We start from the raw sequence: 17,309 nt of genomic DNA on the forward strand, positions 1-17,309 counted from the left end.
CACAGACAGACAAGGGATGTAAAAAAACTAGGAATGCTTGCTGGGCTCTGCAGGACCAAGAGAAAACATTGTGAAGTTTTATATTGGTTATTTCACTGAAGGCAGTTCTGCAAACAAGTCTCAGTGAACAGTGTTGCACATCAACACATCCACACTGCAGTAGTACATGAGGATCTCGTCTCAAAATGCAGCCAGTTAGAAGAGAAATGGACAATGTGCTAATCTAATCAGCCTCCTGGAAGCCAAAACTTTCTTTTATGACTGTTCAATGGATTTAGAGAATTCATTAAAAACAACACACGCACACAAAAGCCAACAAAGAAAACTGTCCTGGTTTCAGCTGGGATAGACTTAATTGTCTTTCTAGTAGCTGGTACGTTTTTGAGTTTGCGTTGAGAAGAACGTTGATAACACACTGATGTTTTCAGTTGTTGCTAAGTAATGTTTAGTCTAAAGTCAAGAATTTTTCAGCTTCTGATGCCCAGCCAACAAGAAGGCTGGAGGGGCACGAGGAGTTAGAACAGGGCAGCTGACCCAAACTGGCCAATAGGGTATTCCATACCATGTGACATCACATCTAGTATAGAAACTGGGGGGAGTGGGGGCAGGGGGATCGCCGCTTAGGGACTAACTGGGTGTCAGTCAGTTGGTGGTGAACAATTGCACTGTGCATCACTTGCATATTCCAATCCTTTTGTTATTACTATTGTCATTTTATTAGTGTTTCAATTATCATTATTAGTTTCTAGTTTTCTGTTCTATTAAATTGTTCTTATCTCAAGCCACGAGTTTTACTTTTTTTTTTTTTTTCTCTCCCCATCCCCGGGGGGGGGGGGGGATGGAACACGTGAGTGAGTGGTTGCGTGGTGCTTAGTTGTTGGCTGGGGTTAAACCACGACAAAACTCCAGCCCTGAATTTAAACCAGCAACCAAAAATAACAGCCCTGAATTTAAAGCTACTTATGATGGGGAATATCACATGCTTTTATGATGGTATTTTAATGTATAATTACTCTCAACATGGAAAGTATACAGCATCTTTCTGAGCAGCTTGAATTTCCTTGCATTGGATTGTGTTAGATTTTTCTCCTTGTGCTACTAGCGTGATGTCCCTTGTACTATTTGTGATTATAATCTAACCCCTTCTTAAAGCTTAAAGCAATAAACAACAGATAACGGATTGACAGACAAACGTAACTGACTCCTTTGTCTTAATGAGGAGGCAGGGACCGATAGAAAATGCAGACAAAGCTACTGAAGTTTTATTTTCTGAAAGAAGTTTTTAGTGCTGAACTCCTTCCACCTTTAACATCAGCAGTGAGTCCCAAACCAGGAGAGAGGCCAGAGCAGTGCTACACCTGGAATAACAACTCCATCTACTGGCACATTGTAGTCCTGACCAGCTGGTTTCAGCCTTCTACCTTCATATTTCACTTAAAAACAGCTAATTTGCACAGATTAAATTACTCAGGAGGAAGACAGACATCAGTAATGCAGAGGAGATGAAGGAAAGAGACAGGCACGTAGAAAAAAAAAGAAACTAAGATACAGGAGTCATTTGTCCGTACTCAGAAATATGACAGCCACTTTGGGGTCTTAGACAGAAACAATACAATAAACATTTCCAAACACAGAACAAACCTACTTTCTTGTGTAATGACCTCAAAATAGCCATGGAATTCCTTCCATTCCTTTATTTGTGCTGCCTTAAACATTACCAGCATGAGATTATTCGTGGACACAAGTGACACCAATGAATTGGCTGGTTCACAAGCCCTGAGGGGGAAGAAAGGAGAGTATGTACGTAAGCAATCAGTAAAAAATGAAAAAACAAAAACCCAACACATTGCTCTCATTCTGTGCATAAGTTTTCCAGTGGTGCAGAGCTTACCTATTTCAAAGCCTAGTAAAAGCTCTATGCTCTTAAACACAGGAGTACCTGTTACAAGGCCAGTTAGAAACAGTATTGGAAAGTCACTTCTTACAAAAAAGAAAGAAATTGCAAACATGAAAAGGAAGATGGTCAGCTCTAGGAGATAATACTGACTTTCAGCCTTCACTCCAAGGAAAAATAAATGAAGCCAGTAGTAAAGAAAGGCTTGTAGAAAGAGAAAAATTATTTTATTAGACCAACAGGTTTAGGTTGGAGACTGGGAAAGACAAGCAAGTTATTCTTCAAGTCAGAAATTAAGAACCTCAACCAATCAACTAGTCTCATAAAAAAATGTTACTATCCATACGCATTACCTACAAGATATCCTCAGTCCTCTACAAATACTAACAAGTAAGTCAACACCATCTGCTGTTTTATAGACAAGTCAGTGAGTGATTCAGATTACTAGAGGACAGCTCTCAAAGAGGACTGAAAAACCAATGCTCTTTTTTGAGGCTTATACACACACTGACAGGCCAGAGGAAAGGGTTTCAGGAGTCAAAACACTGAGCTCCTCGTCTACTTGAGGGACATGCTGCCTTCACCTTTTGGTATGACAGAGACCTATGGAACTAGCTACCAGGAATTTCAAACAAAAAATCCCCAAACAAGCCTACTAGATCATTAAAAAGAGAGGGAAAAAAGAAAGAAAATCATTTTCTTAAAAAAAAAAAAAAGTCCACATCCCTCAACCCATCAGAGCTTCAACTCTAGATTTTAACAACCCCCTAAGCTACTCAAATAGAGCAGCTAAAAAAAGTGCTGAACTGGTGAGCAGTGGTAAGTATCCAAAGAATCATGAGACTTAGTTTTAGAACTTCAGTCTTTGTACGAAGAGCACTAATCTTCATATGGAAGAAGAGTTTGCTTAGGGGAGGAAATTTTGACATTTTCTTTTAGTTAGCATCTGTTTCCTGATAAGAAACAGAAAATTCCACCCAGTAATGTGTGAACTTCTTATAGTTCTGCAGCTAGGTGAAGATGAACTGCAGTTGAAGAAGAAAGGAGAATTTAAAGAATATTTGTTTCTTTTATTAGCAAGATCAACTTTTCCATTTAAAAGAAAAAAAAAGTGTTTTGCCAGGTGGTGTGTGCATAACTCATGAAAAGCAGAGTATTTTTAACAAAACAAACCAAAACCCACCAAAAACACAGTCGACAAATCTACAGGAAAAAACCTAAATGATTGTCAATGAATTGTCAATGAAAATTTATACTCACCGGTACAGTATCTTATGTTTGATTGGCATCAGAGAGTCATAAATGGTTAGCGAGTCAGTGATGCAGTTGTCTGCTTCAATCTGAAGGGTTACTATTGAAAGGCGAATAAGATGGCCCACTGATGCAATCAGCTTAAAATAGCAGATCGTTCCCCCTGAGGTAGTGTGGATATCCAGAGGAAAGTGTTCATGTAGGTGATCAGCATACAGATCATACATACAATTTGTTCCTGTGGAAATGTCACATTTTCAACACTGGACATTCACTACAAAACTGTTAAATCCTCATTGAGTAGGGGAAAAAAAAAAAAACCAACAACCCAAACAAAAAAAAAAAAAACAAAAAACCACAACACAACAACCAAACTCCACCTAGAAATAATTTTAAACTAAAGCAACATATGAAAAGCATAGCTAAACATGAAACCAAAGTAGTGTATGCCACTCTGTTTGCATCTTAGTTACAAGTCTGTGGTCAAGGAAAAGTCTATTCATATAACTACAGAACATTGCAAATAGTGCTGTAAATAAGTCTTTATAGGGTATCTGCACAAAAGCACCACCATTTTGTACAAGTATTCTCAGTTAAAGATCTGTGGAGCCCCCAGAGGATAAAGTACTTAAATAATTGATCACTGGGAAACATGCGTCAAGGCAGAAATCAACTGCTCACCCCTACAGAGATTAGGAAATTTATACCAAATAAAAGAAAAACAAAATAAAAATCAAGCTACATTTTTTTATTACTCTCGGTGTTTTAGATCATTTTTCAAACATCAGGCTTCTCAATGTTTTATTGTGAAATGAGCTGTAAGTGCTACCACTAAATTCAGATTCACCAATTCAGTCAGGTTGGAAGGGATGCTAGGACCTTTCTTGTTCAATGCCCTGCTCAAAGCAGGGTCAAAATTAATTCAGGCCGGGAGTTTGTCCTGTCAAGTCTTGAAAACTTTTGCAGCACTAGAAGTCACTGTTAGAAATGGAAGTACCATGAAATGTAAGCAATATAGCCTAACCTACAAGCCACTTTTTTTTTTTCCAATTAAGCTGAAACAACTGTTGCTTTCAAGTCAAACATATTGAAGTCTTTATTTCAATTCAATGTTGCAGCTCCCATTCAGCAAATAGCTTAGGGATTTTTTTGTTTGGTCATATCTAAAACTCTTAACATAACTCTTTGAAAGGTGAGGAGGAGGAAAATGCAAACTAGGGTAATAAGATCCAAAGTAAATATTTGCATTAATTTCTGCCTATTAAAAAGGCAAGTCTCTGAAATAGTTACTATCATGGAACACCAATTAGAGCACTGTGAAAGTTCACTGTCGATTGTTGACTCAAAGTAAATGTTGGCCTTTTAACCAGCAGTTAATCAAGGCAGGAAGTGGCAGGCTTTGTCTGACTTCCACTTCTAATTTGCAGTCTTGAAACTAACGCTATGAATGTTCATGAACAATCTGCAAGGGTCACGTACCATTCAACTGAATTACAGTTATAACTATTTAAAGCTTTGGTTGAGCCATTGTTCTTCCTTCTTGTTCTTATCTCTTCCCAATAACATTCTTCTTTATAATAGTTATTTGTGCTTATTTACTTGCTTCTAACAAAGCCGGCTTTGATCATAATCTTTAGAATTATGTGACTGCAATCATTTCTACTAAGTAGTTAATAACGTGACAAGCTCACTGCTGGTGAGGAGCATGGTGCAGAGATTTTAGAGCTGGCTCTGGAACTAGAAGTAATGCAAGCACATCAGTTTGAAACCAAAGCTGGATACAGTCTTTACCCAAGCAGACCCTGCACAGCCACATACCATAGCAATGCCAGTCACTCGCAGCAGCTGAAACTCTACAAATCCCTTCTCCAACCCAATCTTCAATAAATCTGCACTCCAGTGCTGTACCTGAAATAATAACTAGGTGCGTCTTCATGCCAAAGTAACTCCATTGCTCTCAAAATACAACCAGGCGATGCACCTTCCTTCTACACTGCTGCATTAACATTTTCACTTCTGCCCCATATTCTATGGTCCTGCACAGATACACTCAAGATACCGCAACAAATATAAGACTTTCTCAACTCCTGTGGCAATCCATGTTGTTGTTCCCCTGCAACATTATTGCATACCAGCACTGTGCTTCTCAGATACTAGTTGCTACCTGAGGTTGACTACACTAAGTCTCTGAAAGATGTCTAGAATATGACAGGTCATCCTTCTCCCTTTGTGTCAAAGATACCATAAAAGTCCTAAAAAAGCCTTAATGTCAATATTTATTTCCTACCGCGCCACTAGGTACACCTAAAAAATTTACCAGTCAGACTAAAGGCAGAGAGTTTCTGTATTTGTCGCACTCAAGACTCTTGGTCACTCTAATAGCAACTCAGGACATAAATGCCAAGGCTGAATTCAACCTTCTTAAATGAACACCGAACAGTATCTTTGAGTCTAAGACATGAACTAAAAGCTTTCTTCTCCACATCTCCTCTGCCAGGAAGCTGCCAAAATGGTGAATTACCTGTTCCTGTTGTCGACCAATAATCTGACCGAAGACCTGCTACACAGAAAGACAGTTGTGTGAGTCTTCTCATTTACCCAAAATCCAGAATTCAGAGTTTAAATCAATCACACTTCTTTAATCATAACACTAAACATGCAGGACAAAACAGCTATCTCAACGAGGGAGGCTGCCCAAGCCCCCTTAATTTCTGCAGACTCTGCAAGCAGCTTTGGAAGTATCATGTTCCCAGACATCTTAGCACCTGAGGCAAGAAGAGACTGCATGTCAATTAAGCAGTCAAGTTTAATTGAAGGACTGAGACAGAGGTACCCAGGAGATCGTTTTCTCACCCTTTACCACAGTCTTTTTCAGCTTTCAATTGGACAGAGTTGTTCAAATGAAGCTTGTTCTGTCCTTTGTTCACACAGCTGAAAAATCATACTACATTTTGTAGCTAATTACATTAAACAAATACTTGAATCCTACATCGCTAATTTCTTCCCCAGACAGGAATGGCACGGGAATTGCTTAATGAATGGGCAGCTTTATAATCTGTTTCTTAAGCTTTAATAAAGGGGTGACAAGAATCTCACTTTCAATGGAGGGGCTAAAAAGTTTGGTCCATCTGGAAACCTTAACCCTTCATCTTTTTTATAAAGCAACAGACTAACCCAAATCTGAGCTGGCTACAAGGTATCAGGCTTAGCTCCCGAGTTGGAACAGAAGCACTCCAAGTAAAGGAAGTTTTGCAATTGGTGTTCACAGGGATACATTGTACCTTGATTTGACCTCAAATATGGTTTTCATTGTCTTTTTTTTTTTTTTTTTACCCCCCCCCCCCCCCCCAATGATTTTAGTATTAGAAGCTAAAGATGCTGGATAAAGATTTTGGTTTATTTCTAGAATTTGCTACTCCGAGAAAAAATGTTTGCTTAATGAAGTGTTTCCTCAAGGATATGGGTGTGTGCTAATACTAACCACTAAGTACAATGGAGTCCATGTCAACCGCAAGGCCCTGAAGACTTCCCACCGAGGTCCGGTTAATGACACTTGTCTGAATGGAATCCTTTAAAATGGCAGCCACACAATCCTCACACAACGCTTGGCCTTTCGCCTGTGGTACCACAAATACGATCCAGAAATGAATAAGGAGGCCTCCATTGTTGTTGTTACTGAAATAAAAAGGTCCTACAGATTACCATCTTGTTGAAAGTTTTCTTAAGGCTGGACTCTCAACACAAGCTTCTAAAGTACAAATTTAGAAGAGTATGGCTTATTTCCATCTTGCCTTGTTGCTTTGACACCCTAAATGTATTTTCTTTCCTAAAAAAAATAAGAAAAAAACCCAGCCAACCAACCAAAACCAAACCCAAACAAAACAAGCCCAAAAATGCACTCCTCACAACCAGCCGGGCATCTTTACTAGGCTGACTTCCTGAGGGCTCCTGACTTTTGAGATTTATGGAAATCATCATATCTACTTGAATTAGAGCTGGATTATCTTCTAAAGATTACTGGATTGGAATAACTAATCCTCTAGCATTAATTGCATACATAATATTAGAGTAAGTGTACTTTATTGCAGTATAGGGATTTTCCCCTTCTTCTGTCAGTAGAAAACAGTTTTCTACCAATAACATTACTTATAAAATACATGCAACTTGGTCAATGATACAGAGTTGTGCTCTAACAGCATGTTTAAGTGGTTAAACTTCTGTGTGACCTATCAGCCAAAGCATCACAAAACCTCTTTAGGGACATTATTTCTGTTTACCTTAGATTATGCTCCTGGCAGACAAGGAACTGCTTATATGACTTCAGTTTGCCCTTGCTTTTGTGAAATGAATTGGTACAGGTTATAAGTGTATTTTGCTATTAGTAGAAGTGCATAGCAAAGAGATTAAATAACCACCAAAAATAGGTTTCTCTTGTGGGCTCATTACATTATATACTACCCAACAGAAATACAATTACATTAACTACAGTTTTACCTGACTTCTGAAACTGTAGACTGCTTATAAAATTTGGAGAAAGAGGAAGTTGTGTAGACCAAGTTCATCTGAAAGAGAAAGTATTAAGCCGATGAAGATTTAGCATTTCTGAAAATCAGCCATACCTAGAGGTATTATATGCCTAGGCTTCCTAGGAACATCAACTTTTCCACCAAGAATATGCAATCTGCACACATTTCCAGACATACAGCAGCCTAGATAGGCAGAGCAGCAGACAAGAACAGACCAGCTCTGCAATGGACACATAACAAGTCCAATATTCCCAGGAAACATCAAATCTTCTGCCCATGGCCCACTGACGTGTACAGCAATGCTTTCTCCAAATAAATGAGTTTTTAAAAGAGTGCACATTCTTTGCCCAGCAAATCCTAAACACAGAGGGCTTCTCTATCCTGATGTTGAAACTTAGGACCAGTCTTCAGTAAATAAGCACATACTCATAACATTCTGTGTGTTGGTACTAAGGTGCAGCTAACAGCACATATCAGAGCTTTTTCCACAGAATCACAGAAAGACTGAGGTTGGAAGGGACTGCTGGAGAGCATCTAGTCCAACCCCTCTGCTCAAAGCAGGATCAACTATACCAGGTTGCTCAGGGCCACGTCCAGTTGAGTATCTGCTCCAGCGTTTGATCACCTTTACAGTCAAAATGGCTTTTGTAATGTTTACGTGGAATTTTCTTGCATTTCAATTCAGTTTGTGTCTATTTTCTTCACTAACAGCTTCATATTAACATATTTCTTTTCAATACACAGTGGAATATATGTGGAGAAGGAAAAACTCTGTTCATTTCATGCTGTGGGACTGCCTTTGGGGAAAGCAAGTTCTCAATTCCACCAGGTTTTTGTATGTGTGTGATGGTGACAATAACCTTCACTCCTCTTGTTCAAAGAGGCACACTTCTAAAGCCACAAGGTGGCATGTACCTCAAACTGTTCAGACCTCCTCCTGCTCCTTAATGGTTAAAATTAGTGCCCAAGGGACTGTAACATGGATTATTTTGAAGCAAAGGCTGTAAAAATCACATTAATATTATTCCCTAACTTTTAGTATTTGACAAAGTTTGAACAATTATTTTAAGGGCTTAAATAAAATGGGTGGAGCTCAATCTTTCTCCAGATTAGGCTACAAGGGATTTTATATATTACTGTTACTATCAAAGGGGAAAGGAGCCTATCTTGAGAGGTTCTTCTACTACCACTCAGGGGGTGTCTGGGCCAGGAGCCATGAACAAAAGGGTTTCAAGGAGAAAACCAAACAAAACCCCCAGTCCCCCACATCCCTGCTAGCAATTTTAGCCAACAGTCATGTCACCAAGAAGTGCAGTTTCAGTTTCAATGTAAAATCCATTGGTGACTTCAGGCAAAGTTTACAGACAAAAAAAAGCAATTTCCAAGTTACATTCGAGTAGGAGGTGGTGACACCGGCAGTTCACATCTGCTGTCTGTCACCTCTCTTCACTATGTGTGACAATGGCAGGATGCTCTGGGACAAAAGCAAGGCACAAGGCTCAGTGCAGGTTAGAGGTGCTCCATGAAGAGTGGGAAAAGGGCACTTCTGCTTGTTGTCTGTCACCCCTGCCTGAAAGCACTTCAGTTGTTAAAGTGCAGGACTAGGAAAACCAGACTGTCTGCTTTCAGGTCTTTTGTGAGGGCTTCAGCTTTTAGAGGGGGGAGAGAAGAAGATACAACTGGAAAACAGGAATATGAGTTCATATTATAAGAGGACAAAAACTTTGCAGCTATTCGAAAATCTCTTGGTTGCATCTGATGTTGTTATTTTTTTGTTTGTTTAGCAGTTTTTGTACTATTGTTTCAATCCTTATGCGGACAGTGCTGCATTTCCTGGCGTTAATGTCTTTTCCTCCTTACACCAAATGTCTTTAAAGTCAAATTCCCTTTTAACCAAGATCCCCACCCCTCTTCCCACTGTAGAGCAGCCTTAACTGCTTTGACTGATGCAAGGCATTTGGGAATAATAATAGTCTTTAGAATACCTAGCATCAGAAGGAAATGTAAATGTAAATATGTTTGAGAGCTCTAGGGTAATTATAGATGCTTTAAGGCAGAAGACTGGCAGCAGATACCAATTTAAATGCAAAAGTCTTCATTGGTATAATGTCTCAAAAGTGGCAATTAAGTTTTGAAGGGCTTTTGTAGAGTTCTATTCATAGACACCAATTTGTGGGGGGAAATATGTACAATTTTCAGTAAATATAAAAGTCAAACAGACCTTTTCAAAACACAGTTTGTGATTAACAAACTGTAAGCAGTCAGGTCCTTCCTACCTCCAGATAGCCACCCTTTGTACATAGTCTTCCAGAGGGGCAAAAAAAGAAAGGGGGGGGGGGGGGGGGAGCAGAAAACCACAGCAGACTCAATGACACCTGAAAGTCACACCCTTTGTTCACAGCCCCGATTTTTTTGCTAGCCAAGCAGCCCACTCATCTTACCACGTGCTGCACATTCTGTGCCATGGAGAGGAATTCTTTCGACTCCTTCTGCCTATATTCTGGGAGAAACTCTATGTTGGCAACACGAAACAGCCCAACAAAATACAGTGCATCTTTGTTTTCTGCCTGAACTGCAAAAAACAGAGATGACAGTTAGCCTTTTTTAAAAAAATCTTTTTATTAAAATAACAATGAGGTTTTTTTGTGATTAAATTCTGAACCAAATTAACCTGTTCGGCCTTACAGTGGAAACAACTACCAAAAGAACACTACGTTTTCACAGCCAAACCATTCTAGATGAGTACCACAATATGAAGGTTAATTGAGCACCTGTTCCCCACATACAAGGTAAGATATCACCATACAAATGAACCAGCATAATGAAGGCAATATCAACATCCAGGTGCTGGAGTATCCCTAAGGAATCTTAGGCAGTATCGGCATCATGGTTCTAAAGAGGAGAACATAGCTTTTACTGCCCAATTAGACACAACTGTATTTCACTCCCCTTTAATGACTTTAAATCTATTCTGCATGAGAGACAAAGGACTTACCTGACCTTCAGCAAGCCAAGAAACACAGTGGAAGTCAAAATTTCTGAGCAATCAAGCTCATAGGAACTGTCAGGTCTGTGCAATTAGCTAGCACATAAAAAAATGTTTTGCATAACACTTAAAAAAAAAAGTCACACTTCCTAAAGCCAGCAGCTCTGCCTGCTTTTATAATTGCTTCTTAAGTCTTAACAAAGGCATGCAAAAGTCTTTCAGGCCCCATTTAAATAAGTTTCATGTTTATTTTAGAAACAGCCTTCAGGACAAGTGGGATCCTAAATCCAACTGAAAGTGCTATTGGGGACAGTGATGTATGAAATTGGCATGAGCTTTCAGCAACTCACCAATGAAGAGCCACAGTAATGTCCAGGTTACAACTCCTAAAATGAATAGAATGAGGGTAAAGAGAATTATTTTGTTTTGAAAATTCCACAGCAACTTATCTTTTTTCTTCATTTTCAATTTGCCATGTTTTTTCCTTGCCAGAATCCTCTTTGCCAACTTATCTTCTGCAGCTACCATTTGGACTGAGATGTTGACTACCTAAAATAAGGTGAAAGACAACAAAAAATGTGGAACATTTCTAAGAGCAATTGACTGAGCAACAGCTAGAAGAGATTCCCACATAAATCTGTCTGTTACTGCATATACACAACTATAATTAACTTAGTAGCTGTTTAAAACTTCAGTCAGAAAGTAAGGTCCTTTCCTTCCAAACACTTGCAAATGTAACACAGAGTCAGTCCCTATTGCATAAGGATGTAAAAACACAACATACCCTAGGATAACAGCTCAACGTGCAACAGCTACCCAGCATTAACCATATGAATGAACGCCGATATCCTTGTGCATACCTCATTAGTGTAAAGTAAATTCTCCCTCTTTAGACCAGAGGGTAGACAATGTTGAATTACTTGCACTGCCTGCAGCCAAGATGTATACACAGACAAGTACTGCAGAACAGCAGCTCTTCAACAGCAGCTGGGTAACATCACCTAACAAGGTGTCTCACAACCCAAACCTTTGCTATGCTTATGCAAGTTTGGTGCAGAAGCAGACACACATTCAGCCGTTCATTCCTCCTTTTGTGTGAAGTGGGAGGGAGGGATTAGCACGATATTCAAATAGTCAGTCCTTGTTCCAATAGCATGGCTTGTCCCTTCCCTGCCAAGGAACCAGGAGACAGGTACATGCACACCTTCCAGCTCATGGTCAACATAACGCTGCTGTTCCCCCCCAAAAAAAATTTTTAAAAAGCTGCTTTCTTCTCAGACCAGAACTGTCCCACTACGAGTGGGTTCAATCCATTCATTTCTCAGAAAAAAAAGTTCCACTTCCTTGCAGGACGAGGAGCAGTGGGTATGGACAGTCTCCTCCTGCACGTCCAGCTCCCTCTGGGAAGTTCCCTCCATTGAACAGGAGGACACAGCACAAGTCTTTCTGGGATGGGACAAGGACAAGGTCTTCACCTGGTTATCCAGCCCTTTGAGAGTTTATTTTGAACTACAGTGCCAGATTTTCTAAAGCTAGATTCAAAGTATCTCTTGACCGTCTTAACTAGGTACAAAAGATTACTATGTAGCCATTTCTGTATTTGCAGCAGCAGTTTCTCCTTCCTGTAAGTATCATATCTATCTACACCTTGGTCTGTTCTGGAAAGTCTGTACCAGACACTCCCCCATGCATTTTCCTCTGCAGGAGATAATCCATGCATTTAAGCATACAAATAACATCTGTCAGTCGCTGCAGGCACAGCAAGAGGTGCCTGGGGAAATCTCTGGGACTTCATAAAATTCCCTCTTGGAGATCTTCTGTGACAGTCAAATACTTTGTTGTGAGATCAGCTAAAGGTTCAATCACCTTTCCTCAAGTCAATTCATTGTCTCATCTCTGCAGAGGTTAACTGGCAAATTCCTGGACCACTTAGGGCATTAATGACCAAGTGCACTGGGTATGAACACAGGCATAGCTGTGATACCCAGCTGCACCAGAATTAGAACTATAAAAAAACCCCTTGACTCTCCTCCTTCCAGCACAACTATAACATAAGTTACATAATATTGCCACATCAATATGGAACACTCAGGAACAATATTCCAAAACCATGTTGATGCTAGTGAGAGGGAAGTTCTCGAGAGGCTGCCTTAGGATGTTGTGGGTTCTCCATGACTGGAGGTGTTGACAAACACCAGTCAGCAAGCTGCAGCAAGAGTTTTAGCGCAAAGTCTTCCATGAAGCACAAAACGGACTTTGAGAGAAAAAGACCTGGCTCAGGACCTCATATATAGAAGGATAAATCTGAACTTCACCCTCTTAAATATAAGGAAAAAGCTTTTTTGCTTGTTTTGGTCTTAGTCTTTGGAATAGCTTAACTCCTTTCAAGGGCATTTTCAAAGCGGGTCTGCCCCCAGCCAGCTGATTTTATGCCACTTGTGGGCTAGGACCTACTCAGAGGTACATCATCTCTCAGCAGTGCAAGTCAGGAATCTCTGACAAAGACCAACGATAACTGACGTATGATTTTCTCAAGGTGCACATAGCCTCGCTCTGCTGAGGGACACAGCCCTGTCCCTTCACCTATCCCTTTCAGCGCCCACACAGAAACACACCAAAGAGTTCACAACCACACCAGAACAGACGCACGTACAACAGCGCAGACCTTGACTTGGGCAGGTCTGGCTGTTCCCTATACCAAATAGACCCTTCTTAGCCTCTGCAGAGCTACAAGGGGTTGGCAGCGAGGAGAAAGGCTGCAACCAGCTGCCAGGCTATTTACCACCATTTCATTCTTTGAAGCCTCTCAGAAGGTACACTGCAAGAGCCTGTGGCCTGACGTAGACTAAAAGGTGTGGACACAAGACTCAGTTTTCATCCCTATTAACTATATTTCACTTGGAGGGAGAAGACTATGAAAGTCAGGAAGTACCCATCTAAGAACTGCTCTCCAAGTTATCAACATGGGATGCTAAGTTTAACACAGAGGCTACAAAACCTGTGCACTGATAGAGTTTGATGCCCAGGAAATGCCAAACTCAATTACTAGCCATTAGCAAAAGCAGTGCTGTGAAATAATCTACAATAAGTTGTTGTTTCCTTCTGCCCAACACCAGTAGAGCCGTATCTGGAGTACTGTATCCAGTTTGGGGCCTATCAGTGTAACAGAGATGTTGATAAACTGGAGTGACTCCAGGAGAGGGCCACCAGGAGGCAAGGGGCTGGAAGATATGATGTACAGCAAAAAGTTGAGAGCCCTGTGGCTGTTTAGCTGCTGACAAGAAGGCATAGTCAGTGAGTAAATCTAATTATAGATTTCCCTACCTAAAGTGGGTTATGGAGGAGACAGAGCCCCACTTGTCTCACTGATGCACAGTGAAGAGACAGCCACAGCAGTTACACATAGCAGCAGGGGAAACTCCAGCTAGAGGAGGGGAGGGGTGGAGAAAAGAAAAAAAAAGAAATTTGGATTTTAACCATGAGGGCCATACACCTGAGCCATGTCCAGAGAGGTCAGGAAACCTCCGTCCCTGGAGATATTCAAAACTCAGTGGGACAATGCCTTCAATAAAAGAGCTCTGTGTACCCAGTAGTGCACTTCACAATTTCCTCAAAGAAAATATGAAAACACTGAACCGGAAGATCTCAAACTCATATGTTCTACCTAGGTAATTAACTGCACTTGTTTTGCACGTTCTCCAGAAGGACTCAATTTGTCCGTCTTCTGTATTTTTTAAAAACCATATTGAGTACAATTCTATGTAAGAATGTAAACAAAATCGCCTATTTGTTTAAAGCTCTGATCTGTCATGTAAAGTTCCCCTATATACTTAGGTGTTCAATAGGACAGCTTAAGAGAGCTCAATGAATGCTCAGTTCTGACATCTGAGATTTGGGCCACAATGGATCAATGGGAACAGTTGCTGCTTTCATCAATATTCCCCCAAGAATATTTTATATTTAAGTTTTTCCATGTCATTCGTTTTTGTAGCTGTAGATCTAACCAGACAGATTTATTCTTAAAAATTAGATACCAAGTTCCTATCAAGGATTGTTAAAGACTGCTCAAGATTGACATCACTGGACTATAAGGATGCACTTGAAACAAATAATCTCTTCATTGCATCTACTGCAATTCTAAACTTATTTTTAAAAAACTCACTTCATGAATCAAGGCTTGCATGGCAAAGTTGTCTGTTACACAGGATTCATAGGAATATTGAATGCTATGCTCTACATTTTAAATATCTCCCAAGTTTACATTAGTTTACCATAAACACTTTATAGTATGAAAAACAAGGGCAAAGTTGTTTCCTTCCCTCAGTAAGGATCACAGCTCTTAATTCAGCTTTCCTTTCTACTGCAACTTAGTTCTTGTATTCTAGAATTGGTTTCCAGCTAAAGCTGCAATTTGACTATCACCATGCACTAAATTATTTAATTACTTCTTTGTCAAGAGTTAACACTCATGCAGTAATCCACTTCTGTATCTTCTCAGGGAAAAGCAAAACACTACCTGCTTTAACATTGCCTTTCTTGCCTAGAAATTGATTTCTTTTTGGAAAAATGTGCTGCCATGACACCAATAAAAGCTTTTCGTATTGTCACACTGACATTCCCATCATTTCAGTTGTCTGAAAATACTTGTTACTAGCAAATCTGAAGATATGCAAACATATGTTGACAATTTCAGATTGAGTTATAAACCAGAAAGTTATAACAAATCAACTAGGATGTTAAGTTTAATACTTGAGAATTAGATCAGAAGAGATCTAATAGTGTCAAGAAGTGTATGAAATCAAGAACACTTAAGTCACCTACTTACACTTAGTTCATCTTCAGGTTTAGCTGCTGGGTGATCATTTTTTTCATCCATTCCAGCAGAATTAATTTTATTGCTTGTCCCAGCTGAAAAAGAGCCTTGCACCTTTTCCCAGGCACTACTCCTGCTTCTGAAGCTGAAGACAACTAACAGCAATGTCCAGGACCAAGAGAGGCATCAATTTACTTTGATGAGTTTCCAATTGTAATCTCATCTGCCCTGTTGCTCTTTGGTGAATATTAGAAGGATGCTATCAAGTAACTTTAGACATCAAAGTGGGACTGAATAAATAGACTTTTCATAGTCTTTTTAAGCTGAAATAGACTCCAACTTGTTAAAACAAAATCACAGTGCTTAAATCTATATATCATTAAAACTTCACAAAATTAGCTGCCATAAACAAGAAAAGTAGCAAATAAAATGTAAATATGAGAGCAAAATCATGCAACTAAAGAAGGAAAATAAATTTAAGCACATTGAGTAAGAGTGCTACAAATAGCAGATAACCATTGCAAACCAAGAATAGTATTTTGACTCTTTCCCAGAATTTCATAACATACCTTTTGAATACTCAAATTTGATTATTTTATTGTAACGGAAAAATAAGCTGCTCTAGGCAACATATTTCATATTGTTAAAACAGATCAGGCTTCAAACTGAGAATCCTTTTTGTAATCAGATGCAGGAAGTCACTTGTACCATAACAGTTCCATCCTATTTTCTTTGGTAATTAAATATTTATAGAGGATGTAAACCAGTACTTTCCTCAATGGATGCTAAGTATAGACCTGTCTTCACTTTTAAGTGGTAAGCAACCTCAGTGCCTTTCTTGGGTTGACCTCAGAACTGGCACTGGAGAAATGCCAACTTTTTATTAAAAAATAAACCCCTTCTATTAATTTATCTTTGAAGATATAAAACTTAGACTAACATTCATAAAAACTTTAGCAACATAGTGGTGTAGAGGTATAGAAGAGAAAAGAGGTAGTCAGACCTCATAAAAGGTGAGCTCCAGGTATGATCCTCCATCTGAGTAACCAGCAATAGATGACTTCAGCTACAAGGCCAAAAATCCTACAGTTAAATAACTTACTTATAAACTAAAATATTTCTTATCTGTGTGTTAGTCTTTGGCTTATGCCCTGAAGCACAATATTTATGTCCTCAGTCATTGTTATTTGTTCTAAAACTGCAACATATTTTAATCACATGAAGTGATACTTTAAGCTCTGAGTTTTATTAATGCTTTAGTAGCATAGGAAAATCTATTCATTTATTGCATATTATTATATATAATTGCTTCCAACTCCCACTTTTTTTTTTTTTTAATTATACTTAAATTTTTGGGGACTACTGTAGTTCTCTTAAAGTGTCCATGTAATTCCCCAAAGCCTTCCACTATCCTGTAGACAGGGAGTTACTAGGATACAAATGGCATTTCAGAAGCTGGCCTACAGATTAAAAGAGCACTGTACATAAAAATACTTTCCCTTTGTCTGTATCAAAGCCTTTTGCATGTTTATTCAATAAGTCGTTTATGCTCTGAGGCAGCACAGTTATCACCTCCAGATTTCACTTACCTTCAGCTGTTTAACTTCACATATTTTTCTCCTGAGAAGGTAAAAATAACCATGGTGTTTGTTATTGAAGTAGCAACAAAAGTCAATCAAAAAGTATAGCATTAAATGTGTGCTTTAAACCTGGTAGGAAAATTATATGCTATTTTCTCTAGATTACACAGAAAGGCTGACGTGGAAGTTATTTCCATTCCTTCAACGAAGTAAATAATGTTATTATACACCTTTCACATACTGATGGTGTATATGGGCC

General features: G+C 39.2%; 1 protein-coding gene across 1 annotated transcript in view; it reads right to left on the reverse strand.

Moving 5' to 3' along the window:
• Window positions 1-15,578, reverse strand: part of TMPRSS7 (transmembrane serine protease 7) — a 30,844-nt gene extending 15,266 nt beyond the window's left edge. The window contains exons 1-8 of the mRNA XM_075034091.1: window positions 15,483-15,578; window positions 11,008-11,206; window positions 10,113-10,243; window positions 7,640-7,707; window positions 6,627-6,820; window positions 5,667-5,705; window positions 3,155-3,383; window positions 1,646-1,776 (exon numbers count right to left, since the gene is read on the reverse strand). Coding sequence (XP_074890192.1) covers window positions 1,646-1,776; window positions 3,155-3,383; window positions 5,667-5,705; window positions 6,627-6,820; window positions 7,640-7,707; window positions 10,113-10,243; window positions 11,008-11,206; window positions 15,483-15,533 — 1,042 coding nt within the window. The 5' untranslated portion in view covers window positions 15,534-15,578. The remainder of the gene's footprint in view (window positions 1-1,645; window positions 1,777-3,154; window positions 3,384-5,666; window positions 5,706-6,626; window positions 6,821-7,639; window positions 7,708-10,112; window positions 10,244-11,007; window positions 11,207-15,482) is intronic.
• Window positions 15,579-17,309: the final 1,731 nt, after the last annotated feature.

This window comes from Buteo buteo, chromosome 8 (genome assembly GCF_964188355.1).
Source record: "Buteo buteo chromosome 8, bButBut1.hap1.1, whole genome shotgun sequence".
Classification (NCBI taxonomy): domain Eukaryota; kingdom Metazoa; phylum Chordata; class Aves; order Accipitriformes; family Accipitridae; genus Buteo; species Buteo buteo.